This window comes from Arxiozyma heterogenica (genome assembly GCF_036370985.1).
Source record: "Arxiozyma heterogenica strain weizmannii chromosome Unknown scaffold_13, whole genome shotgun sequence".
Lineage (NCBI taxonomy): Eukaryota > Fungi > Ascomycota > Saccharomycetes > Saccharomycetales > Saccharomycetaceae > Arxiozyma > Arxiozyma heterogenica.
The window spans coordinates 127,138-152,792 of record NW_027042666.1 but is presented as its reverse complement, the minus strand read 5'-3'; the positions used below and the strand labels follow the sequence as shown (position 1 = coordinate 152,792).

Genomic DNA, 25,655 nt, shown 5'->3' with positions numbered 1-25,655 from the left:
CCGATGGCTTCGTGGTGGTTTTATTTTTTTTGTCCTGGATAAAAAAAAAAAATAAAACAGAAAACATCATTTTGTAGCCCTCTCTCCCTTCTTCCCCCCCCCCTAAATTTTCTTTTTTTCTTCTGTGTCTGGCTCGGTATTTACCATATCGGGAAGTATTTTGTTCTATTCTACTTGAATCGAGGGCTACCGGATAGTTCCAAATCAAGAAAAACAAAAAAAAAAAATAAACAAAAAATAAGAAATTAAAAAAGAATGAGGGTTGCTTTCTTTTTTTCTTTTCCCTTTTATGTTTTTTATTTCGTTTTGGCTTGTTGTTTCCCAACGAATATTTACATTAGTTTTAGGATCAGCTCTTTTTTTTTTTTCCTTTTTTCTTTTCCTTCCATGCTTCTCGTTTGACTTATATAACGTTTGTATAGTTTTATTAAGGGCTTGGCGCATCTCTAGGGTTCTGATTGCAAAAAAGAAAAAGAAAAAGAAAAAAAAACAATCAAATTGATTCTGCGATTTCTGTAAATCTCTTCTACTCAAATTTCTGTTTCCGTTTGTAAATGTAGATAAAAGATGAAAAAAAAGAGGGGGTGGGAGGGAGGAGAGGGACAAAAGAATGTTTAAAAGTAAAAGAGGGCTTCTTTCTATTGTGTGCTTGCCCTTCCATCTCAACGTCCTTTTCCTCACCACCATAGCCCCTCTCTACCCCTTGAATAAGAGAACATTGAATCTAACCAATTCTTTCATCTTCAGATCCTAATACATACACATACACATGCGCATATACATTCGTACACACACACACACACACACATATATATATATATATATAGGATATGATGGTGGTGATAAAAATTTAGAAATATCTGATTTCCATTTCCCAGAAATTATCAGTACTCTCCCCCCCATCCACTACAACATCATAAGTATATACATACATATTGATAAAGTTGGATACAACGTAACCCGTATCAAGACATAGAAACAATGCTACATAAACACTCAGATAAACACAGAAATCCAAGATCTTTACTACAACATCCAGATATCCCCGAGATTAAACTACTATCCGATCAATTGCAAAAACTCAGTAGCAAAGACATATCATCCACTGACCTCGCTATCCAGGAAACTAAGAAACTGGCAAATAAATACATTATCCCTAAAGAAGGTGTGGATCCAGAATTGGCCTATCAATTGATTCACAACGAATTGACTTTGGATGGTAATCCACATTTGAACCTAGCTAGTTTTGTGAACACTTTCACCACAGATATCGCTAAGAAATTGGTTTACGAAAACATTAACAAAAACTTGGCTGACAACGATGAGTACCCTCAATTGATCGAACTCACACAGAGATGTATCTCTATCCTTGCTGAAATTTGGCACTGCGATCCACAAAATACACCTATCGGCTGTAGCACAACCGGCTCCTCCGAAGCTATTATGTTGGGTGGGTTGGCTATGAAGAAAAGATGGGAACATAAAATGTTGGCCAAAGGGAAAAGCATTTCAAACCCAAATATTGTCATGTCAAGTGCATGTCAGGTGGCATTAGAGAAGTTTGCTCGTTATTTCGAGGTAGAATGTAGATTGGTACCTGTTAGTTATTCCTCCAACTTTTGTTTGGATCCAAAAGCTCTTCATCAATACGTGGATGAAAACACTATAGGTGTTTATGTTATTATGGGGACTACATACACAGGCCATTTGGAAAATGTTCATGAGGTCTCGAAGGCATTGGCTGAGATAGAAAAACAAAATCCAGACTGGGCTAACCTTGAGATTCCAATCCACGTGGATGGTGCATCTGGTGGGTTTATTGTCCCATTCAGTTTCAATGATCGTCAATTGGCAAAATGCGGTTTACAAAAATGGTGTTTCAATGAACCAAGAGTCATTTCGGTTAGTACAAGTAGTCATAAGTTTGGGTTGACTACACCTGGGCTAGGTTGGGTTCTTTGGAAAGATGAAAGCTTGTTGCCGTCCGAGTTAAGATTTAGACTAAAATATCTGGGTGGTGTCGAAGAAACTTTTAACTTGAATTTCTCAAGACCTGGGTTCCAAGTGATCCATCAATATTTCAATTTCATATCAATGGGGTTTAAAGGCTATAAAGAACATTTCCAAAGATCCATCTTTGTAGCAAGAGCCTTCTCCTATGGTTTATTAAAAAGTGACAAATTAAAAGGCCATATCGAGCTCATCAGTTCTATCCACAAAAAGATCGATGATGGCTCTATCCCCGATACTGTTAATGATTACTTAGTCAACTATGATGAATACACTCCAGGTATCCCATTGGTAGCCTTCAAACTGTCACAACAATTTATGGACACGTATCCAGAGATCCCACAAGCCATGATCTCTTCGCTATTACGTGCTCGTGGTTGGATTATCCCTAATTATCCATTACCCAAATCTACTGATGGGTCTGATAAACTTGAAGTGTTAAGAGTCGTGTTTAGAACAGAAATGAAATTGGACCTGGCTCAATTATTATTATTTGATATTGAAATGATCTTAGATAAGCTGGTTATATCCTACAATAAAGTTCTAAATCATATTAATAAATCCCACAATGGAGCAGTATCTGATGCAACCAAACGTGGATTCATCTATGATATGTTATTGACTCTTGCTTCGCCTGAAAGTGATATTGTAGCCTCAGAAAACGAAAACAAGACCGAAGAAAAAAAAGCTGCTGTCAACGAACGTACAAAAAGAAATTACAGAGGTACTTGTTAAAACCATATAGTGAAAAGAAGAATCAAGAAATGAAAATTCAGCCATGGAAATAATTCTGAAAACCTGCCTTGATTGAATCCTATTATGTATATTCTAAGCCTATTTTTTTGTTGATAAGTATATTCTTATTTTATATATATATATATTATTTTTTAAATTCATTATCATTCGTCCATTATTACAGTTCACAACTCAATCTGTATGGTATTTATAGATAAATTCCTTATATCTATTTTATTTTTTCCTCATATGTTAAAACCAAAAGTAAATAAAAAACATACATAATCACATACATCTATTAAATACTACTTACCTTAAATTTCTTTTCTTTTCTAAAACAAGAATATCCACGACTCATCCTCGAAGACTTCCAGCAAATCTATTAACCATGCAGGGTTTTAGTGTTTCGGTCTATTTGTTATAAATAACATTTATTTTAACTAAAATCCACTTCAGGATATATCCATCGATAGAAACCAAATAACAATTATTATATTCATTTTCTTTCTCATCTCCACTATATATAGACATGTATGCAATTTTTTTTATAGCAATATAACATAAAAGACTCTCACAATTTTTCAAGTCACCTATCTACATGATTTTTAGCCACCTAAAGACAATAACTATAAATATATTTCACCTTTTGATCAATAAATTAATAAAATTAGGGTGTTGGAACCGTGTATTATTGTTACTGCTTCCATATTGCCTACACTTCCAAATATCATCGTAAAACACGCCAAAAACACAAGGTGAATCATGAAACGTTTTTTTATCAATTGACAATTCTTTTAATGAAAGGTTAGTCTTTGATTTAGGGTAATGCTTTTGATAATTTTTCACAAAATTTTGTATAAAATCTTCTTTCTCACTCCCTTTTAATTCATACCAACGTTTATATTCATATTTTTCAACAATAAATTGTGAATAACGGATAGGTAATTTATTTCTGTGTCTATTCTTATACAATTTTGTATCTATTAACAATCTTTTTATACAAAACACTATATATTTCACTGTGTTCATTCTAAAGACTGGCCTGACAAATATAAAAAGAAAACAAAACTGAAAGAGAGACGCCGTCTTCTTGATAAATCTAACTCCAATGCTGATAATATCTCTAATAATAAAAACATGCAGGCAATTCTATATACAAAGATAAACACATATGTGAACATGGGCTTATGTATAAGATAATCTCTACTATATGTGTCAAGATTAAAACTTGATCGGAGTTGTAAATTTACTTTTTCCTTTTTTTTCCCCTTATTATTTAGCAATATGATTATTCTCAACGCACATCAAATAATATGTACACAAATCTATAAGTATATAAAAACAAACGGGTACAGACAATACACAATAAAGTCCAAAGCTAATCATCATCTAAATTTGTCATCTCAAAAGTGACAGGATCAAATTCTTCTCTTTGTGATAGTTTTCTAAACTTAACTGCGTCTTCATCCATCTTTATCTTTACTACATATAAAGTACTACCTATTATCAATACCATACCACACCAAGACCAGAAAGCTGGCAAATGGTTATACAAGATGATATCCCACAACAAAGCGTATATTAATTGTGTGTAAGTGATTAATGAACCTCTACCTGCTCTTTCTCTTTGAATACCGAGAGTCAATAATAACTGATGGAAAAACCCAGATATTCCCAAATTTAAAAATAACAACCATTCCTTCAAATTGTGTGGCATTTGAAATTTCATAGATGGTATAAATATAATACCAATTAATGCAATTACTAAAGTAACTAATGAGAAGTAACTAACATTCATAATTGCATGTGCTCTGTCCCCAATAAATCTGATAATGATATACACTGATGCCATCCCAAATGCCCCCATAATGCCACTAAAGTGGCAATTAATCTTTCTCTCGGATTACTAGATTCAACTACTGTGTCTACTGTCTCTGGTACTCCAAACAAAAATGGGGGTCTTACTATCAAAACAACACCAACTAAAGACACAAAGCATCCAACAAACTCCATCCGTTGGACTTTTTCTCTCAATATTAGCCATGCTAAAATAATAATAAGACTTGGTTCCAAGAATGTGATTAATACTGAATCACTAATAGAAATGTACATTAATGAAAAATATGTACCAAACACAGAAAAGAATCCCATAAAACCTCTTAAAATTAACCATTTTCTAATAGAGGGGTCTCCAAAGGGCACATACGAGATAGATTCCCTATACATATACATATAAATAAGAGTTCCAACATAAGTAATAGCCATCCTCACTACCAATATTTGTAATGGTTTTATCCTGGTGTCTGTATTTGGATTTGTTTCCAAAACTTTAGTAGAAACAACCATCAAAGAACTGAAAAAATATGAGGCAACTAGCAGCAAAAGACCCATGTTAGGGTCTACGAACCTCTCTTTGAACGTGAACTGTCTTCTTTCTAAATTGAATGTATCTGGGATATGTTTGGGCTCATGTATATAGGTGGAGTCATCACCGACCTTATGGTTATTTGCATTTTTAGAAAACACTCTTTCTAAATCAATGTCTGATGATACTTGTTGCATTTTGCTCAAGGATATGGGGTATTTACATTTTATACACTTTTAATAAATCAATGGCATAATATGGAATACTTTTATCATTAAACTAAGATATAGTCACTTTAGTCATTAAAATACTCAATGATTTTGATAAGAATCGATTATTTTTTTTTCTTTTTGCGTCATTTACTGTTTTTTATGTCCTTTTCAGAAAAACTAAGAAACGGAAAAAGATAATTTGAGTCATGCTCCAAAAAATGACATAATATATATATATATCTCACTCGATGAGAGAAGAAGTTTTTAATACAAATCAGCGATAATAGCTAAATATTGTATAACAAATGTCTCCACTTTTTTCCAACTACTTTCTCTGTTTTTTTTTTTTTTTGTTTTTTTTCATAATAGCAAATTGACAGTCCTATTTCCTTTTAGCTTATGCTTACGTTAGGTTCACAATAGAGACACCTCTTATTTGTAACTATCAAATTATTAATATTTTCAAGTATAGGAAAGAGTAAAAAACCTTTTCTTCTTAAATCTCTATAATTAAGGAAATGTGATTTTATTTCGATTACTTTTGAAAAAATGTATGTAATTGTTAAAACTTCAATGACTAAACATACTATATATTCTATAAACAAACAAGGAAACGCATTAATGCATTATAAATAAGATATATTCAATAAATCTGATAACTTGAATTAGATACTAACCAACATTAATATTCAAATAGATTGTCTACTTGTCTAATTTAATAAATCGTTAGACTGTTATTTATACTATCCTATTTTTTTCATGTATTCACAAATTCATTTATCACTTTAGAATGTCTTGAAGATCTTGATGTTATTTCATGCAATGGAATATCGATATCACTTGAATCTTTGTGAATTAGACTATTGTCTTCCAAATCAAAATTACAGTTTAACTCAGATTCTCTCTCTTCTCCAATTATACTTTGATTGTCTTCATTACTTTGCTTTTCGTTTCTTAACTTTAAAACATATAGTGCACTGCCAATAATAATAAACATTCCAAAGAAAGACCAAATAGATGGAATATGGTGGTAAAGAAAGATATCCCACATTAAAGCATAAATAAGTTGAGTATATGCAATCAACGACCCTCTACCTGCTCTTTCTCTTTGGATACCAAGCGTCAATAATAATTGAAAACAAAACCCTGAGATACCCAAGTTTAAAAATAACCCCCACTCTTTTAAAGAATTTGGCATTTGGAATTTCATTGATGAGATAGTGAAAATTCCTATAGTTGATATAATCAATGTGATTAGAGAAAAATAACTGACCGACATAATTGCATGTGCTCTTTTACCAATATATCTAATTATGATATATACCGAAGCCATACCAAAAGTACCCCATAGAGCTACTAAAGCAGCAATTAATCTTTCCTTTGGATTACTAGATTCAACAGGATTATATGATACAGTGTCCATTGATCCATCGCCCGGACTACTCAAATCCATATTAGTAGCATCACTATTATCATTCATAAAACTATTACCAAATAAGAAGAGAGGTCTAACGATTAAAACAACTCCTAATAATGATAAAATACAACCGAAGGCCTCATATCTATGAACTTTCTCTCTAAGTACAATCCATGCCAAAATGATGGTTAAAGATGGGGATAAAAAAGAAATTAGAACCGAATCACTAATGGATAAATACATTAGGGAGAAATAACTTCCAAAGACACCAAAAAACCCAGCACAACCCCTCAAAATCAACCATTTCCTTATTTCAGGATCACCATATGGGACATAAGGAATATTCTCTCTATATACATGCATATATACTCTCGTTCCCAAATATGTGATGGCCATTCTAATCATCAAAATTTGTAATGGTTTAATCTTAGCCTCCCTATCAGGGTTTGTCTCCAACAGTTTGGTGGATACAATCATTAAAGTATTGAAAAATTGAGATGCAATAAGCATAATCAAACCAAGGTTTGGATCTATATGTTTTAATTTGAATTGTTCCCATTTAGATCGTCTATCCAAATTGAACGTCGTTGGGTATCTTATATGGTCCGATGTTATGGACCTGGATCTAGACCTCATTATTTCAATGCCATTTGGGTCTGTAACATTTATATTATCCTCTAGATCAGATATCTCAAAATTATTGCTATTATTACCAGTATCATATAATTGTTCTGACCTTTCACACATTGTTTATTTTATACATTACATATACACATATCAATCTTAATGAATCGAGAAACAAATCTACTTACATATTCCATTCGACTCAATAAGAGAGAAGAACTAAGCGTACAGAAGAATAAGACAGGTCAAGAATTACTGATCCAACTTGAATATAAAAGAAATAGAGAGAGAGTAGATAAACATTAAACACTTCTATCCAGTTGTATCACGTAACAAAAATGTGACTGACTGTATCATTATATGCCTGCAAGGGGCAGTCGCTATCAGCCAAATATCTCAAATTCCTCGAGAGATAACAAAAGAAAAGCAATGAAAAAAAAAAGAAACGAAAAAAGGGAAAAAATGAAAAAGAAAAAATTTCGAAATGAGATCAACTCATTCGATGGTTTCATAATGTAAAACATGTGCTAATCAATAATGAGTTAAACAATATTTTAAAGCACAGGATACTTCAAAAGAAAAACAGTAAATATGCAGACAACTAGGAGGGATATATCGTGTGGATAAAAGTTATAAGAGGAGCAGAAGAAAAAAAAGTTCGAAAATATACTTCTGGTGGTATAATCAAATAAATACTCAGTACTGAAGAATAAAAAAAATAAATCCAACAGAAGAACAAAAGACAAAGAGACAAATAGAGATGCCATTAGAATCCAAATGGGCAAATATACCAGATAATATAGAATTCAAAAATAGAAATATAAAAAGTCCTAGGGGTCATTATAAAAAACCTCACGAAAATTCAAAAAAAGATTGTCCCAAGAAAACCATCCACAATAACAGCACTACCAACAATGAGAAGCAGGATAATTCCTTACATTCGAATAAGTCAAATAATTCTAATACGAAGCAACCTACAAAATTGGAATTATTGAAACAAAAAATTGAAGAACAAAAAAACATCCTAAAGGCAAAACATAAAGAACAACAACAAAAATTATTAGAAGAATTCTTAAATGATGATAGTCCAATATTTAATTGGGAAGATTCCATAAATGATGATGAAAAAATACTAGAAAGAATAAATAAATTGTAGAGATTCAAATGACAACATTAGTAAACAGATTTCTTTTTTTTTTAAATAAAGAAAAGGACAATTATTATAAATAATATTATAAAATAAATATACGCAGATTCTTATAGAAATTACACATAATATAATAAATCACCGAGCACAAGATAATAATATACACGAATATATGTTAAAATAAGAAAGAATATATTGGTATTTATATATTATTACTAAAGTTGCTGTTTATAGTGACATACACGTATATATGTATTAATATATATAGTTAAATTGGTGTGGTAGTTAGAAGGATAATTAGTAGATCAAATAAAAAACAAAATCTCAAAATAAAAAAAAAATAAATATAGCAACATAGCATAATATCATATAATTAAATGAGAAGTGGAATGTTAAAAAACTGGGAGCATATTAGAAAAGAATACAAAACAAATAAAGAGTAACCTATTAATAAAAAACGCTAAAAAAAAGTTTACTTTTAGCTTATTTATTTTTTCCGTCGAACTTATTCATCGGCTTTCTTAGCTTTAATACCCATTACAGCATTTGGAATATATAACAATGGAGCAACGACAGCAACAGTCAGTAAGCCATAGAATGGATATAGTAAAAATGGCGATCTTGGATGTCTCCACCAAAGTGGCTTTGTAGAAGATTGAAAAATTCTTTGTAATTCAATAACTCTGTTCTTTGGGGCCATGGTCTATCTAAATAAAATAATAATAGTTGTATATATGTGTTTATGTATTAATATAATGCTTGAATTGGTTTCAAATAACTATTTTTAGTTAGCTTGTATTTTATTATTGATCTTCACTGTAAGTAGTAAAGTTGAACGAGGATCTAATCAATGAGGAAACTGCACACTAAAGGTTGGATAATAGTGGAACTGCAGAAGTACAATGTCGAGCTAAATAGAAGAAAAGAAATAATAATACGCTGTATAAACACCAGAAGGATCCCTATCGCTATATATTAAAACAAGATAGTATCAAATTAGACTAAACAGGGAAATCTACGTAGAAGAGAGGGTGAACCCAAATAGAAATAAATTTATTGTACTAATAAGCCAGTTCGCCCAAAATAAGAAAACAGGAACTCCTCACCTGAAATCAAAGAAAAGTACAGTATTGCTGTTTCCCAATCGATTCATATCGTCAATATGTAATGAAAGATGGCAAGATAACTTCTTCTTTACTTTTTATAAGATATTACATGATTTCCAAGGGAGCCAATAAAATGGGGGGAACCAATATTTTCTTATTTCTTATTTCATCCAAAACAAACAATCGAAAAGAAAAAAAAAAAAAAAAGAAGAAAAAATATTTTTTACAGAAGACATGACAAAAACAGCCTATAAAAAAGGAAAAATATCAAATCTTTGCAAAAGCCCTTGTTTTTATTAATTTTTTATACAATAAATATATCTTATATTTTATTATGATAAACTATGATACTGTAAAAATATTTCCTTTTTTTTTCCTCTATTTGAAAAACCTCATTGACTAGGCTCTCATGTTTCTAATTTTTAACTTTTCCTTGCACACACCCTTCATTTTTCCCTTTATGGAATTATCGGATGTTAATATCCTCGAGCTTTTATTTCACTTTTTTTTTTTTGTGATTGGTTTCAATTCTCGGACCTTTCAAAAAAAAAAAAAAATAACGAAAATAGAACAAAAAGATCATAGATGTTTATAAACACACAATACTAAATATCTTTTGATACACATTACAATTACATTAGAAAGACAAGGTCATCCATGCACACGAAGATGTACGTGTGTATCTATGTGCAGTGGCACTATCTTTTATACAATAGTTGAAAAAAAAGAAAATCATATATCTTTATTCTTTTTGTCTTTGATTTATTTACATGTTCTTCTTTCCTTGTGTGTGTACTATACAAATATGTAAATACTCCAATTGAATGGAATATGTAAAATGAATATATAAATATGCCCAAATCATTCTGTGAATTGCCACATACAGGTAAATATTATGCAAAAATGGATTAATACCTTTCCTTTGACTTATGATATTTGTTTTGTCATCTATTATTTATTTTGACCATGCTGTTTCGGTACTTTATACGAATAGTTCTCCAGTACTGCTTGATCAATCCACTGCTGAATCGAATCTAACATTATTTCTATATTTTGTCTTGTTTGCAATCGTCTTTCTTTATCTTTATTTTTCAATTGTTCTAATATATTTTTAACTAAATCTTGCCAATTTTCAAAAGTTCCACATGGATTATAATGATTATCAATAGAAGTACCAACAGTATTCTCTTGATTCTCATTATTACACCTATCACTATTGATGTGATTAGTGATACACGTTATCTCATTAATCTTATCCCAATTTTTACAAAAATATTTGATATAACAATTTATTTGATTTTTATTTTTGCTTAATAGTATCACCGGTAAATATGACCCATTCCATTTTCTTAAAAGATCAATAAATAACTGTGGATTTAATGCCCTAGTAGATAATTTTAATGACATCATATAATATATAGTCCATTGTATCTGATCATCATTTATTATCCTTTCCCTTGCTTTCTTTAGCACTCTTTCTGCATTTGTATAGTCTTTGAACTCGATCATTAAGTTAGCTAAATCTAAACAATTTTGTGATTTTAGTTGCAAATCAAAATTTTTTTCAAACTGTTGTAATCTTATTTTACCATCAGTATTCAATCCATTATTTTGACCCATCTTGATATGGTATTTTAACCAAATTATCTCCAATTTCAATGGATTACTCCTATAGAAATAGTCATCTTGTCTAATATGCCTATCAATAATCTCTGCCAGTTGAATCGCCTTATCATTAGATAAACAAAACTTTAACATCTTATATAAAATATGTTGATCTTGTTTTACACCTTTTTGGAGATATTGATGGAGTAAATCTTTGGCATTAACTAAATCATTTCTTTTAATTTTATTGATAAAATTCATGTAAAATCTATTGTCCGATACAGTGACCCTGTTCAAACCATCATATAATTTCAAATTTTTTTCCACATTATTTAACCACCATAACAATCTCATATCGTCACGACTCCTCTTAAAAACTTTTTTCAATTGATTAATTATTAGTTGAAAATTTTCATCAGGATATGCAATTTTACTACACCGTAAAATCAAATAAAAAATATCACTCTTCAAATTAACTACTCTATCATGTAATAAATTGCTATAAAATATTATTAAATTCTTTAAATCACCTTTCTGGACAAAATACGTAGCAACAATATTATAAATATTTGAGTCCACAGTAATTGTTTGATCCATCAACATTGTTTGTAACACATTTTCTATTGATTTCAAATCATGGAAACGTACATACAATTTTAATAAATTTTTATGATACCAATACTTTAATTTAGCATTACTACTGGGTAAGCTCTCAACCTCCTGATTTAATTGTTCTAATTTTGTATGATCAATAGAGTTATTACGTATTAATTGACAATAGGTACCAATAATTTTACATTGAACTGATTGAAAATAACCTGATTTAAAGGGACGACCTTCTTTAGATTCAAATTTGGCTAAGTTGTCAACCAATGGATTATTATTCATTAAATAAATATAATGGATATATGCTAACAGTTCAAAATCTAGTGGTTTATCATATTGAATCCACATTGACACAAAATAATCAATTGATTCATAACGATATGAATTTTGTAAAAATTTTAAGAATCTTTTGAAATCCTTTGAATCTAAAGGAAAAATGTTATCACTATCTTTCATAATCTGGATAAAAAATTCTTTAGCTAATTGAAGATTATTTCTGGAAACAAAGGATTTCAAACCAATAGCGACTATGGGACTACTCATATGATTCAATTTGATATATTGAGCAAACAATTGCTCCACTTCTGCATAATGTTCTAGTTGGTTCTCTACTTGAATGAATCTCTTCAAAAGAATCCTATATTTATCTGTATCATCAACTATTTTTGAAGTAATTGGATACAAATATTTCTTGTATGCTATATAAATTTCATGAATATGATAAAATCTATTATTGTTAAAAAGTGTAGATATCAACTGAACCAATTGTGAGACTTTAAAAATATTTCTTTTATAATTCAATCTTTTTATAATTACATTAACAACTCTTTCAATATCGTCGCCAAACCCAATCTCAGAAAATTTATCCTTCCAAATAATTTCAAATGTAATATCAGCTACCGACGGAATACCATAAATATCTGATGAATTATTATTGATACTATTTTCTTTTACAGATAATTGGTTAGAGATTGCAACCGATTTCAAATTATCTCTTAAAGACATCCTGTGACACGGTTGATTTTCCAGTACACTTTCATAGATCCATTTAGTAAACTCAGATTCTCTATCAGCAGTATCCATGTTATTTTCTTCAAGATGTTTAAAGTTCAAATCATCAACAGTATCTAATAAAGTACTAGAACCACTAATAATATGATGATTAGTATGTATATCTTGATCATAAGCAGCAGTTACATAATTTCTGCCTTTATTTAAATTAAAACCTGGTGTCAAATAAAAAATATTATTATGACTAGTGGCAATCTTTTTTAAAGTAACATTCCAATTCAATTGAGACTGTCGCAGAAGCCAATTCCATTTGATCTTTATTTTTATTATAACCATTTGGATCTCTTATCAAAAAGAAAAAAAAAAGAAAAAGAAAAAGAAAGAAACAATATTATAATTCACTAATTCATCTATGAACAAATACAATAAAGGAACCAATATAATAAGGTAGATATATACAAAAATTTGGATGTATATATTCAATTAATTTCCAAAGTTTACTTCTTCTACTTTTTCTCCCTGCAATTATTAATAATTACTCCCCAATATAGATGTGAATTTCCCAGTGATCTATATTATTCCTGTTATATATCCCTATTTGTCTTTTTTTTTTTTTTACTTTTTTTTATGAATTTACGATTCAGTCAAAGGTGTAAAGCTCGGGTGAGTAGTTATGTGAAAGGTCACAACCAATTAGTTTAGTTAGTTATCCCTTTCTTCTCTTGTCTGACATTCCTCTCTCTCTCCTTATAACACTTCTGGTTTCTCCCCTCCTCTTTCAATCTGCTTCATCTTTTGATCGAAGATCCATTCTATAGACCAAAAAAGAAAAAAATACTTTTTTCAAAATTTCCTTGAAAATAACCCGAAATTTGCGGAATAACAGCGGAATCAATGGAAATGAAAAACAATTTCACTGTAAAACCCTAACTCAATATGTTTAGGGTTAAGATTGTATATTTCTATCGCCTACACTCCAATCCTTTAAGATATTAGTAAAGAATAGCTGATTTCATTGTGTTGTATATACAGAAGATATTTACACGTGGTAGATCTATACACTGTGTCCTATTATGTCCCACAATACTAATCATATATTGAATAATAATCAACTGGACATTTCAGGGCTTGACTGCTACTGGTATCTACAATTGTAGTAAAGAACGTTTCGTGATTAGGAACATACGGTTTGTATTCATATTTATCTTTATCTTTATTGTTCTTAGCTTTTGAACTTTCATCAACCTTGTAATATATTCCAGATAGAATACACATATTCAAATTTGGTAAATGTTGCACAATATGATACATATATCCATTAAAAAAATGACTTATACATTTTACCAATGATGGATATATCATTTCATTAGTTTTACAATTATAATCATTAAAATGATGTAATTTCTCATGTCCATGGAAATTCCAGTAATTTTCTAATGGTGATAACCCCTTAATATCCAACATCCAACTTGTTCTAATATATGGATCGTTTCTTTTGAATAACTCTTCTCCTATGTATCCAACAAATCTAGACGGTATAATATCTTTATATTGAGACGATGCTGCATCATAATATTGATGGTTCATTAAATATTCATCAAATTTAGGTAAATTTACTTGACAAAATGAACATGTACAACCATTCCACAAAAAATCGCATGCTATAATCTCATATGGTGCTACAGATTGTAACATTTTTGGAATTATTAATGTCTGTAATGATCTTAATTGTGATAATACAGAATTGAAGATCTGCCGTCTTCTAATGTAATTTCCATCAACATTATCTATACCTGTCCCATTCCATAATGGATCGTGCAAAATCAATAGGTGCCTTAAGTTTTTATTCACATTAGGTAAATTCGATAAAAATTTGCATATGGTTAAGTCCCAGAATTCGTTTTTAGATGAATCTCCATGGTTCTCTGTCTCATACTTTTGAATAAGTGATAAACTTTTCAAATTCACTAAATGGGGACACAGAATTTGTAGAAAATCTTCGATACAATAACATTCGTCAGTTGGATGAATACATGTCAATGTCAATTCCAATCTAACTATCTGGGATAGATTTACTCGTTCAGTAAGAAATTGTAAGATTATATCGTTTGCATCACTGGCAAAATCTAAAGGTGAATGAACATATGTCATTTTCAAAGATCTTAGATTATCGAATCTGAATCCATGATTATATAAATAATCAAATAAACGGTAACTAGAAAAGTGAGAAACTTTTGGATTCAATATAAGTAATTCAATTCTTTCATTTAATATTTTGCTTAAATTAGAATCTGCAAAATTCCATGGAGGTTCTTCAATGCTACATTCCAATTGCTTTAAGCTTTTTAAATTCGATATTTGATTTAGTTTATTTATGTCTGATAATTTTATTTGTTTTAAATTTAAATTAGATATACTCAAAATATCATTTTCTAATTTAGTCCACAATTGTACATCTCTAATATCTATCACTTCAACGTTCCCATATGATAAAATCTTATTAACCAATTTCATCAATATAGAATATCCCGATTCAACATCGCTGAACACTTTATCTTCCACATATAATTCCTTCACATATTTTAAATTTGGAGCTTCAAGTAGTCTTTCAATTCTATCATACAAAAACAAATCATTTTGATCATCTGTTTTAATCATTGACCTGTATCCACTCACATATGTAATACCACAATCTAAATACCAATTACTTGTCCGTATGATAGGATTTTTGGTGACCCTTATTCTTTTATACAATCTTGGCTTGATTACAGTTTCATTGAGCTCTTTGGAGACTTGACTTAAACTTATCAAGTCATTTTGATTCAAAAAACTACAAACATGTTTTAAAACCTCCACAAGTGATGTCATAACTATTACTATTACTAGCTACAGGTCAGACATCTACAGACCAACTCTTATTGTTTTTCTCTTATGGTTCGAATCCTTGCAAGTTAAGTAGGTGGTATCTGTTCCTCTTCTTCTCTCTCTTAAGTCTTCTACCTAGGTAAATATAACTTCAACAAAAAAGAGACAAAAAAAAGTATTCTAAAGCCCAAGCCAAAAAATGTTATTATTTAAGAAAGACAAGAATAATTAATAAGAGAGAAACTTTAAAGTTGCATATAAATACAATTATTAGTCCTAAAGGGCTAGTATGCAACATTTTTATATGTTTTTGTCAGTATTTACTCCATGTATATATCATTATATTCAAAAATCAATGGATGAGATTTGTGTGTCTTAAGACAGCTGTCAAAATTCTCCAATAATTCATTATTAAAAGAGTAAATCAGTTGTCTCAAGACAATTATCCTTGATAGGATATCATCTGAATGCATCCAGCCTAACGGCTCGTCTATAATACTATAATTGGTCAAATAGTTTAATAACATATCCTTCTCTTCAACGATAAATTGTTTTAAACTCATAATAGAGACATTGGGACATCTTTTTATTAAATTAATCCATCTTAAATTCTCTTCAATATCATTTCTAAACTGGTTATCCTTTTCTCTTTCAAACAATCCCTCAAATTGTTCTTTATGAGCATATATATTATTTGAACAAAAAAATCTCCTAATATTTGTAATACATATATTGACTATTGCATTCTTTTTATTAGAAAACTTTTCTATAACTACATCACCGATCTTGTTGGCAACAGCATCTGATGTTCTCTGGACTGTATTTTGTCCTATATATTTGTTCAAGTATATTGCTGCTGTCTCTCTTATATCAGGATCATCATCTTGTAGATAGGTGAAAATGGCCATAATAACTTTAAGATTTAATAGTGTTTTTGAACAGTTTATTAAACAGTTTAGTATAGACATTCTAAACATTTCATTTGTAGCATCAGTCAAATATCCTTTAATAACATTATCCCAAATTAACTCCACATCCTCTTCATGTGTCACATAATTACCTAAACATTCAATTGCTGTCAGCCTACAAATATCTGATTTTGTTTCTTGAATAAACTTAACTAGTGTACTAAGTGTCATTTTATGGTTTGGTATACGTTTCAAAGATTTTATAATCGATGGTTTTAAGGTAACTAAAGTATCCTCACTTAATAGTAATTCCATTAATTTTTCACCAATATCCGCTGAGTTTTCATAATAATGCATCACAGATTCAGACGTTTCTATATATTTGATGGATTCTAGTTGAACTTCATAAAGATTTGATTCCAAACCTAATTGAATTAAGGAGTTAATATTCACTTCGTTTTCATATTTGAGCAAAAAATTTAAAACTAATGCCATACAAAGTTCTTTACTTCCATCAATGTTTTGTGTATTTGCTTTAGAATAAAAGTTATTAATGAAGTAGTTACCAAAAATTGATATAATTTCGTGCTTATGATCTTGGATTAATTCAATAAATTCTTCATTATCAAATACTAAGAGCATAACTTCAAGATATGCCTTGACAGTTACATATGATAAATTCAATGTAATAAATTCAAATCTCTTCCCGAGCAATCTTTTAACTATGTCCTTCATTTTAACTATAATCTGTGGAAATTTTTGCTTAGATAAAATAATATTTTTTACTGCCAATAAATGCCCATGTAATTTATTTTGGTTTTTTACAGAACAATTTTCCATCAAATATAACTCATCAATATGACTTTCATCAACTAAAATAGAAAGTACTCTAGCTGACATATCTCTTATTTTCCAATTTCTATCTTCTAAATATTTAATGACTTCATTTATAAATGGATCTAACCCACTATATCCTGGTGTTTGTTTTAGACACATTAAAATACTCAATATTAAAATAACTGATTCCATGTTATTTGAATCTGTATGTTTTTTCTCAATGGGTTCTTTCAAAATTCGTAATAATACCTTGTCAATACTGCCATATTTAGTGAAAAATAAGCGTGCGCTGATATTCTTACCTATTTTACCAAATATTCTATTTTGTAAAGATGTAAATAACATCAATGAACAATTTCTCAAAGCCCAAATATCTGAGTTGAAATACTTTAAGGAATATGCTAAAGCTTGTGGAAAATAAGGTGTACATGCTTCTGATAATTGAGATTCAATAAAGATTGCCTTTATACAATTAAATGCATTAATCTGTGGTAAATCTAATTTATCCTGGTATTCCATGGTAGAAACTGTCTCAAGGATACTTAAAAGTTTATCAAAAACATATTTTAATTCAGGTCTATCTTTTGCTGTCTCAGTTGCAAGGATATTAGTAATCAAAAATGGTAATCCACCAGATCTCCTAGTAATGTGTTGGGTCTTCGACTCTAATGATACTAAGATATCATCTAACCAAATTTTTAATTGATCTGGAATTAAATGACGACACTTAATACAGAAAGTTTTGAATGTAGGCAATACTGCCTGAAAACAACCACTGTGACGTATTGTAAAAAGTTGCAAAATTAACAAATCACCAATTTGAATTAGCTGTTCATGTGTTAACGTAAATTTCTTAATCATGATATTTAATAATCTGCTTAATTCTTTGACAGTTCTAAATGCATAGCTTGTAATAACTTGGTCAGAGACAGGGCATTGAAGATATTTATGAGGTAATAATCCATCGGAAGAATCATGACACATTAAATCTTTGGAGCCATTCCAACTTCTTATTATTTCGCTTAATATATCCTTCATTATTAAGTGAATTTTATCTGATGAATAAACCTCAGGTTTGATATCAGCTAAAAACATTGCCAATGAAATATAACATCCACTAACGTTGTTCACCATATTTTCTACTGGATTTTTCTCGATTCTATCGTTTTCTTCCTTCAAACTGTTCAATTTATCTGTAATTAGGTGTAATTTATGATCCGATATACTAAATATAAACATTTCAACTGTGGCACCAGCTTCTATATTTTGGTATGCATTAATGTTTTGGACTGCCTTTTTGGCTAATAATTCTTTATTAATCATTGAATGTATGGTCTTTTGCACAATAGGGCTAGAATTATATGATTGGGATAGTAAAAACTTAACAGTTTTACGAATATTATTAACAGAACTAATCAAATTATCTATTAATAAACGCAAATATGATCTATCGTTTAAAATAACTATGTTAAATGGCCAAGAACGATAATTCTGTTTACTAACATCTTTAGCTGGTATATATTCATCTAAACCAGAATCAATCAGAATAGATATAATATTCAAAGACATTAGACATCTGTGATATTGAATGCCAGGTATCAGTTCTTTTTTCAAAAACTTAAACAACCATAACATAAATTGCTTATATTCATCAATTTGTCTCAATTTTTCCTCTTGTTCATTGGGGAATTTTTGGGCACGTTTTAATTTATTTATATCTCTTTTCAAAGAGTAGCATGAATCTCTTATTCTTATGATAAAAAGTTTAAAGGAACTTTCAAAATAGTTTCTAGTTTCTAAATTAATATCAATGAAGAAATTTCGTAAATGCTTCTTTAAGATGTCTAACACATATAGATGTACTATCTTTGATTTTTTTTTGGAAAAAGTTAGCAGTTCAAAAGTACTTAATTTCAAGTCTTCATTGTCTAAAAATCTTCCCAATTCAGATAAAGATATCAGTTTATCATTATGGAATGGCTCATCATCTATATCCAATTCTTGGCCAATTCTTAATAAGGACAATAATATAGTTGGATCGAGACTAATCCCATTATGTGATTTAATTGAGTTAATAAAATCAATAAACACATTAGCTGGCATCTGTTTGAATAAAGGTGTCAAAAAATATACTTGTAATGGTTTTGAGTATCTTGATAAATGCAGATATTGTATGGTTTTTTTTTGCCATAGTTCATACCACTTATCTATTTCGGTTGAATCTAATTTAAAATGAAAGTTATAAATATTTATTAGTAAATAGACCAAACATTTTCCAATAGAAGTAGATAAAGATTCGGAAGACATTAAATTCAAAGAATCTATAATAAAACAAGGTTTCTTTTCTAGAAAATAATATATATCCATGTTTAATGACAAAGTTTCAATCATGTAATATTGTACTTTCAATGTTGGAGATATTTGGATAATTTGATCCAACCACTGGGTAAACAACTTTCTTAAATCACTTTCGTCATACATAAACTTGAGTAGAGTCAAAAACTTGTTGAATAAATCTTTTAAAGCATTTAAAAGAGCATGACTACTATCATTCCAAAAATCAATCACATATTCAAATATGTAATGGCATTTATCAAACGTCAATAGCTCATTGATTAAAGAACCTAGTAATCTAGAAGTATTCAATTTTTGTCTATCTTTATTAAAAGTTAAAAATTGGTATACTCTTAACATCCAAATAGCTAATGAATCTGTCACTAGTATCCTTAACTGATCGTCATGTTTGGTATGTTCAGATAATTCAGAAATCAAAAATTCATACTGATTTATCAATTGCCCTGTTATCAAACTTGATGTGTAGTTTATAGAGTTTTCTATATTCTCATCATTTTTTAGTTCTTTAATTAAACTAGATGGTGTTGTTGCGATTAAAAATTGTTTACAACGTTTAATAGATTCTTTACGGTCATTTATCGACATTTTAAAAAAAGAATTGTAACCTGTATGCAATCAGTATTAGCTAATGTAATACTCTCAAACAACTAAATAACTGAATAATGGTACTATTACAGTAACAATGCGGAAATGCATTCTATTGATAGATGGACATATACTACACACACAAATGTGATATATCTATAATCTTTACTGCATATCATCAGAAAAAAAATTTTTTTTTCCTATATGACTGAAAGTATCATCAATGCAAAGTGGGTTGACAAAAGTCATGTAATCAAAAATACAATGAAAAAGGACTTGGTATCGCTATATTTTATTTTCATACTTAAGGAATGATATACACAAGCACATATGTATATCTTTATTGTATATAGCAACATATATAAAAAATAAAACCTATAAATTAAGAATAATAGAGATGCAACAATAAAATGAAACAACTAAAGATTGTGAGATTTGTTCTTTTCTTATTATTATGTATTTGATGTATATTAGAATTCGAATCAAATTAGATATCATCAATATTCAATTCTTCATCTTCATCTTCATACTCATCTTCGTCAGCATTACCGAATTCGAAGTTGACTTCTTCGTCAGACTCAAAACCGAAGTTATCAGTTTCGTTAATCTTGGCATTTTCTGGTAATTCACCTTGATTCTTCAAAGTTCTGGCTTCATCTAAATTGTACTTATGAACAACATCACATTGGTCATCTTGGAAATCTCTTAAAGAAACTAGAATGATATCACCTTGGGACATCCAAACTTTTTTTCTTAATTTACCTCTAATGTGGGCCATACGTTTAACACCATCAAAACAGGTGGCTTCAACACGACCATTACCTAACATTTTGGTAATTTGAGCATATTCTTGACCCTCTTCCTTATAGATCAATTCTCTCTTTGGACCTTCAGTCTCGTTCTTTCCTCTTCTACCCTTCTTACCACCTTTAGTATTTTTCTTACCCATGATGAATCAACTTGGTAACCTGGACGTAAACTCTATTGATATATCAGTAAAGGAAGGAGAAATAAAATGAAGGCATAGCCTAAGCACAGGTCAAAAACAGCAAACAATACGAAATAACACAACAGCCATTGATTATTATTATATATAGAACAATAAACAGCTTCTTCTATATTTACAATATCTCTTAAAAATGAAATTGGAAAAAATTCCTTGCAAAGAAAAGTCACAATAAAAAGAAAAAAATTTTTTTAATAAAACAAAAATCGAAAATTTTTTTTGTAAAAGACGACCGGAACTTTTCTTTCGTACAAACTTACAAGGTGAACTTACCGTGTGAAGTTATTTTACCTACTATATGATAGATGACAAGGTTGAGATGAGGAAAAAGAAGAGGAGAGGCAGTGACTATAGATCGTTGTACTCAAGTATTTAGACGTGACATGATCTTCATAAGACCGTTTAACCCGTTGGCATGTTCTAATGCATGGGTATTTTGTGTGGATCCATAAACTACTGTATGAGCGTATTTGATATTACTAGCATCGAATTCTTTTTTGATGAAATAAAATATTGGGTCAATAATAGGTGATGAAGAACCAGTAACACATGCAAAGTCAATAGGCGTCTGTTGGGTAAGTGACTGATGATTTTCATGATTGTTATTAATATCGTTTTCCAGATCACCATTAGTTGGCCGTGCCGTTTTAGCATCTGTAGTTATTGGTATATTGAGTAATGAACTTTCTGTTTCCACAAGGTCATTGCCAATTGTGCTATTATTGTTAAAACTGTTGTGGAATCTCAATATAAACTTCAAAGCTCTTAGAGATAATCCACTTTGTTGTACACACATGATATTATTCGAAGTGACAAACGCATGGATATTTGAATCTTTAAAAACAGTATTTATATGATTCATTGTTTCACCAATAACACTTGAGGTTCTTTCTTTGTCTTCCGCATTTTCCGTGTGAAACACAATCATCGAATCATATATTTTATAATATGATCCAGGCAACCTTTCTACCCTATCATCAAAAACTTTTATTACTTCTGGCTTCCATTCCGTGTTATCTACTATATTATACCATGATCCATTAATTAATTTAAGATAGGCACCATTTTCAGCTAGGAATCCAATGTTGGATACACGACTGTATAGAATCTCTAAATTGGTTTTGGTAAATGAACTCATGACATAGACAAGATTGTTATTTGCAGAAAGATCATTCAATACAGATATCATATATGATGTAGGTGGTGATGATATTTTAAATAGAAACAATCGTTTTTTGGAATTTTGATAGTCCCTAATTAACGAAAAATATGTCATTTTATTTAAAGTAGCTCTTTCTAAGTTATGCTCCCATGAGCTATTAATCACAGATAAGTTTTTAGATAGCCATGCTTCTGAATCATTATTGATAATATTTTTGATCATTTTTTTCCATTTGAATTTCTTTAATTTTGGTGACATATCATATAATGCATACTTAATCATTTTGGACACATTATCAAGATCCCATGGATTTATCAAAAGTGCATTATTCTTTGATATTGATGCCGAGCCAATGAATTCGGATATCATAAGAGGTGAATGTTTATCGAACGAACATGTTATAAATTCATGACATGTTAAATTCATACCTTCACGCAATGAATTTACCCAATATAAATCACATTCACAGTATAATGCCAAGATTTGAGGAACCTCTAAATCTTGTTGTAAAAACATGACTGGTGGTGGACTATTAATGTTAAAAGAAAATGAATTGATCCTATCAATAATAACCATTATTTGTCTTTTAACATCGATTGAGTCTGTTCCTTTAGGAGATGTACTGCATATTTGTAAAAGAGTCACTTTACCAATCAACGATGGATTCTTTCTTAAAAACAATTCATACGATTTCAATTTTTGTATTAATCCACTAAATCCATCTAATGAATCTCTTGACATGATAAGTTTCATTCCATTCCATTTCTCTTTAATCAAATTTCTCCAATTGTTAACTCTAACATCGTTCACAACCTTTGATTGGATTCTAAAGGGATCTATTCCCATTGGTATGGAAGCAAACCTGGTTGTTTGTCCCTTATATTGAATTTCTTTATCTGGAATAGTTATATCTGCCATAAGGATCCTATTGCATGTTTGTAAGAAGTGTCTCATATATTCGAGATTTTGGAAAGAGATTAAGTTAGCACCAAGGACACCTTCCAATAAATCATTTCTATTTGACAAGCAACGAAACAATTCACTAGAAGGGAATGAAACGTGATAGAAAAACCCAATCTTTGCATTTGGTAATTTGTCTCTAATCATTTTAGGGACCAACATTAAATGATAATCATGAACCCAGATTGTATCATCCTCTTTATATCTTTGGATGCATTGTTGGGCTACTGCTTTATTTAATTGAACATAACTTTCCCATGGATTGATTGAGTCATCACTTGACGAATGAGAAGGTTTTGAAAATGGAGATTCAATATTGTTCATAGGTAATTGATAGTGTAAAATAGGCCAAAGATTTTTTTTACAAAAAATGAAGTATGCATTATTGAAAGTGTTGTCATCAACCATCACAGAGTAACAGTTATGATTATTTTCTAAGTGTACTTGAATTTGATTTATTACATTAGGGGGGATTCCATCAGTTGGAATGCCCATAGTACCTATCCAATTGATACCTACTTTATCGTTGTAAGTGTCAGCTTCAGTACCATCAGTAATATTGTTGATATTATCGTTGTCGAGGGGTGGTGGATAATCAAGTAACGAGTCTCGTAGAGATTGATTGCAGAAAGGTTGTGATACTATTCTCCATGGGATATTTTGGAAAACTTCTTGTTGATTATGAAGCATCATTATTGTTCTTAATTTCAAATTGGTTCTATCACGAAACCCACCAAATTTTGGTACAAATTGTTTAGAATTATTTTCTTTTTGTTCTTGTTCTTTATCATTTTCTAGAATTTTTTCTCGAGTGTTCGAAGAGTAATTAACTTTTGCTGTTTGATTCTTTTTATTTGATTTAGTAGTTGGAATTTGGCTACTTGAGAAGGAATGCTTTAAAGTTGATTTCAGTACCATTGACCTATTGACATTTTTCAAAAGATATTCACTACTTTTTGTTGAGTTAAGTTTAAGATGAGGCAAACATCCTGAGGAAAGTGAGTTGATATTATAATTAGTGTTATTGCCCATGTTGTTAATGTTCTTGTTGATTAATTTAGTTTTGAAGAAATCATGTACAGATATATTTTTTTTACCACTAATGCCATAAAAGTTGTCATCTAATGAAATAGTATCGATATTACTGCCTTCAAAATCTGGTAGAGTTGGTTTTCTTGTTTGAATAGGAGGAGTTATTGTATTAGACCCATGCGATGTTAAATTGGTCATAAACTCATCAGAAGTCAGTATTCGATCAAGTGAGGTGTTTGATTTAATCCTTTGTAACGGATAACTCTCGAGCAAAGAATCTTGGGAAGTGGTATGATTAGAATTACCGCTGTGATTATTATAATATGGGTCCATGGACTGGTTTGTATCCAAATCTACTGGACTTTGTCTGCACTGCTGTGTATCTGCCATGTTGGTATAGACTGGCGAAGCAGCTCTTAACTTTTTCAATTGGTTGTTGTCTATATTAATTAAAGATTGATCCAAATTGAATAAAAGCTGTTCATCTAAATGTTCCATGTCGAATTGAGGACCATATGGTAAAAATAAAGATGCAATAATAAGGGTCATTTTTTTCTTATTTTTTTTTTGTTGTATTTTATTTTGTTCTTGTTCTATTCGTAGTTAAATGATATATGTGCTTTGTGCATGGATATATATATATATATATATATATATATATGGTAAGAGGGAGAGATAAAGAGAGAGTAGGCTCGAAATAATTCGAAGAAAAACAAGAAGTCTACAAAGATATTGATTTAGAAAGTTTGATGTCAACTATTTATATAACTTTATAAAAGTACTTATACGTATTCTTGCGTCATAAGTAATATGAATAATTAAGGGATTTCTTCTATTAAAAAAAAAAAAAAAAAAAAAAAAAAAAAAAGGGAGGCAACACACTCACACACAAAAAAATAAAGAAGTGACGTCAATCATGTGATTATGTAATTATCTCACGTAAGCACCAATTGTATGATGACGTAATAAAACTTTTGTTTCCGAATGCGGTAATGATTTTCTTCTGTCATTTTCTTTTTTCTTACCCAATCGGGACTAAATGGACTAGATTTTCTTCGAGAAACGTTGAAAATTGTTATTGGCATTAGTATTTGCATTGGCAATTAG

The 25,655-nt window shown here is 29.9% G+C and overlaps 12 protein-coding genes across 12 annotated transcripts; 2 read left to right on the top strand and 10 right to left on the bottom strand.

Annotated features, from left to right (window-relative positions):
• Positions 1-204: 204 nt before the first annotated feature.
• On the bottom strand, positions 205-687 carry PWA37_000709 (uncharacterized protein; the record flags this gene model as incomplete). Its single annotated transcript, XM_064857377.1, has 1 exon — positions 205-687. The coding sequence occupies one exon, from the start codon at positions 685-687 to the stop codon at positions 205-207; it is 483 nt and encodes a 160-aa protein (XP_064715683.1).
• Positions 688-981: 294 nt separating this feature from the next.
• On the top strand, positions 982-2,745 carry GAD1 (glutamate decarboxylase GAD1; the record flags this gene model as incomplete). Its single annotated transcript, XM_064857376.1, has 1 exon — positions 982-2,745. One exon carries the CDS (start codon positions 982-984, stop codon positions 2,743-2,745), a length of 1,764 nt encoding a protein of 587 aa, XP_064715682.1.
• Positions 2,746-3,384: 639 nt separating this feature from the next.
• MLO1 (Mlo1p) lies at positions 3,385-3,774 on the bottom strand (the record flags this gene model as incomplete). The annotated part of the gene is made up of 1 exon (XM_064857375.1): positions 3,385-3,774. One exon carries the CDS (start codon positions 3,772-3,774, stop codon positions 3,385-3,387), a length of 390 nt encoding a protein of 129 aa, XP_064715681.1.
• A 349-nt stretch (positions 3,775-4,123) lies between these two features.
• Positions 4,124-5,307, bottom strand: PWA37_000706 (DMT family transporter; the record flags this gene model as incomplete). Its single annotated transcript, XM_064857374.1, has 2 exons — positions 4,124-4,571; positions 4,952-5,307. The coding sequence occupies 2 exons, from the start codon at positions 5,305-5,307 to the stop codon at positions 4,124-4,126; spliced, it is 804 nt and encodes a 267-aa protein (XP_064715680.1).
• A 772-nt stretch (positions 5,308-6,079) lies between these two features.
• PWA37_000705 (DMT family transporter) lies at positions 6,080-7,486 on the bottom strand (the record flags this gene model as incomplete). The annotated part of the gene is made up of 1 exon (XM_064857373.1): positions 6,080-7,486. The coding sequence occupies one exon, from the start codon at positions 7,484-7,486 to the stop codon at positions 6,080-6,082; it is 1,407 nt and encodes a 468-aa protein (XP_064715679.1).
• Positions 7,487-8,123: 637 nt separating this feature from the next.
• On the top strand, positions 8,124-8,519 carry GFD1 (Gfd1p; the record flags this gene model as incomplete). The annotated part of the gene is made up of 1 exon (XM_064857372.1): positions 8,124-8,519. One exon carries the CDS (start codon positions 8,124-8,126, stop codon positions 8,517-8,519), a length of 396 nt encoding a protein of 131 aa, XP_064715678.1.
• Positions 8,520-9,015: 496 nt separating this feature from the next.
• COX7 (cytochrome c oxidase subunit VII) lies at positions 9,016-9,210 on the bottom strand (the record flags this gene model as incomplete). The annotated part of the gene is made up of 1 exon (XM_064857371.1): positions 9,016-9,210. One exon carries the CDS (start codon positions 9,208-9,210, stop codon positions 9,016-9,018), a length of 195 nt encoding a protein of 64 aa, XP_064715677.1.
• Positions 9,211-10,567: 1,357 nt separating this feature from the next.
• PET111 (Pet111p) lies at positions 10,568-13,174 on the bottom strand (the record flags this gene model as incomplete). Its single annotated transcript, XM_064857370.1, has 1 exon — positions 10,568-13,174. One exon carries the CDS (start codon positions 13,172-13,174, stop codon positions 10,568-10,570), a length of 2,607 nt encoding a protein of 868 aa, XP_064715676.1.
• A 750-nt stretch (positions 13,175-13,924) lies between these two features.
• On the bottom strand, positions 13,925-15,706 carry ROY1 (Roy1p; the record flags this gene model as incomplete). Its single annotated transcript, XM_064857369.1, has 1 exon — positions 13,925-15,706. The coding sequence occupies one exon, from the start codon at positions 15,704-15,706 to the stop codon at positions 13,925-13,927; it is 1,782 nt and encodes a 593-aa protein (XP_064715675.1).
• A 317-nt stretch (positions 15,707-16,023) lies between these two features.
• Positions 16,024-20,388, bottom strand: TRM732 (tRNA methylation protein TRM732; the record flags this gene model as incomplete). Its single annotated transcript, XM_064857368.1, has 1 exon — positions 16,024-20,388. The coding sequence occupies one exon, from the start codon at positions 20,386-20,388 to the stop codon at positions 16,024-16,026; it is 4,365 nt and encodes a 1,454-aa protein (XP_064715674.1).
• Positions 20,389-20,875: 487 nt separating this feature from the next.
• TIF11 (translation initiation complex factor eIF1A) lies at positions 20,876-21,337 on the bottom strand (the record flags this gene model as incomplete). The annotated part of the gene is made up of 1 exon (XM_064857367.1): positions 20,876-21,337. One exon carries the CDS (start codon positions 21,335-21,337, stop codon positions 20,876-20,878), a length of 462 nt encoding a protein of 153 aa, XP_064715673.1.
• A 421-nt stretch (positions 21,338-21,758) lies between these two features.
• Positions 21,759-25,097, bottom strand: TPS3 (trehalose 6-phosphate synthase/phosphatase complex subunit; the record flags this gene model as incomplete). Its single annotated transcript, XM_064857366.1, has 1 exon — positions 21,759-25,097. The coding sequence occupies one exon, from the start codon at positions 25,095-25,097 to the stop codon at positions 21,759-21,761; it is 3,339 nt and encodes a 1,112-aa protein (XP_064715672.1).
• Between the last annotated feature and the right edge of the window lie 558 nt (positions 25,098-25,655).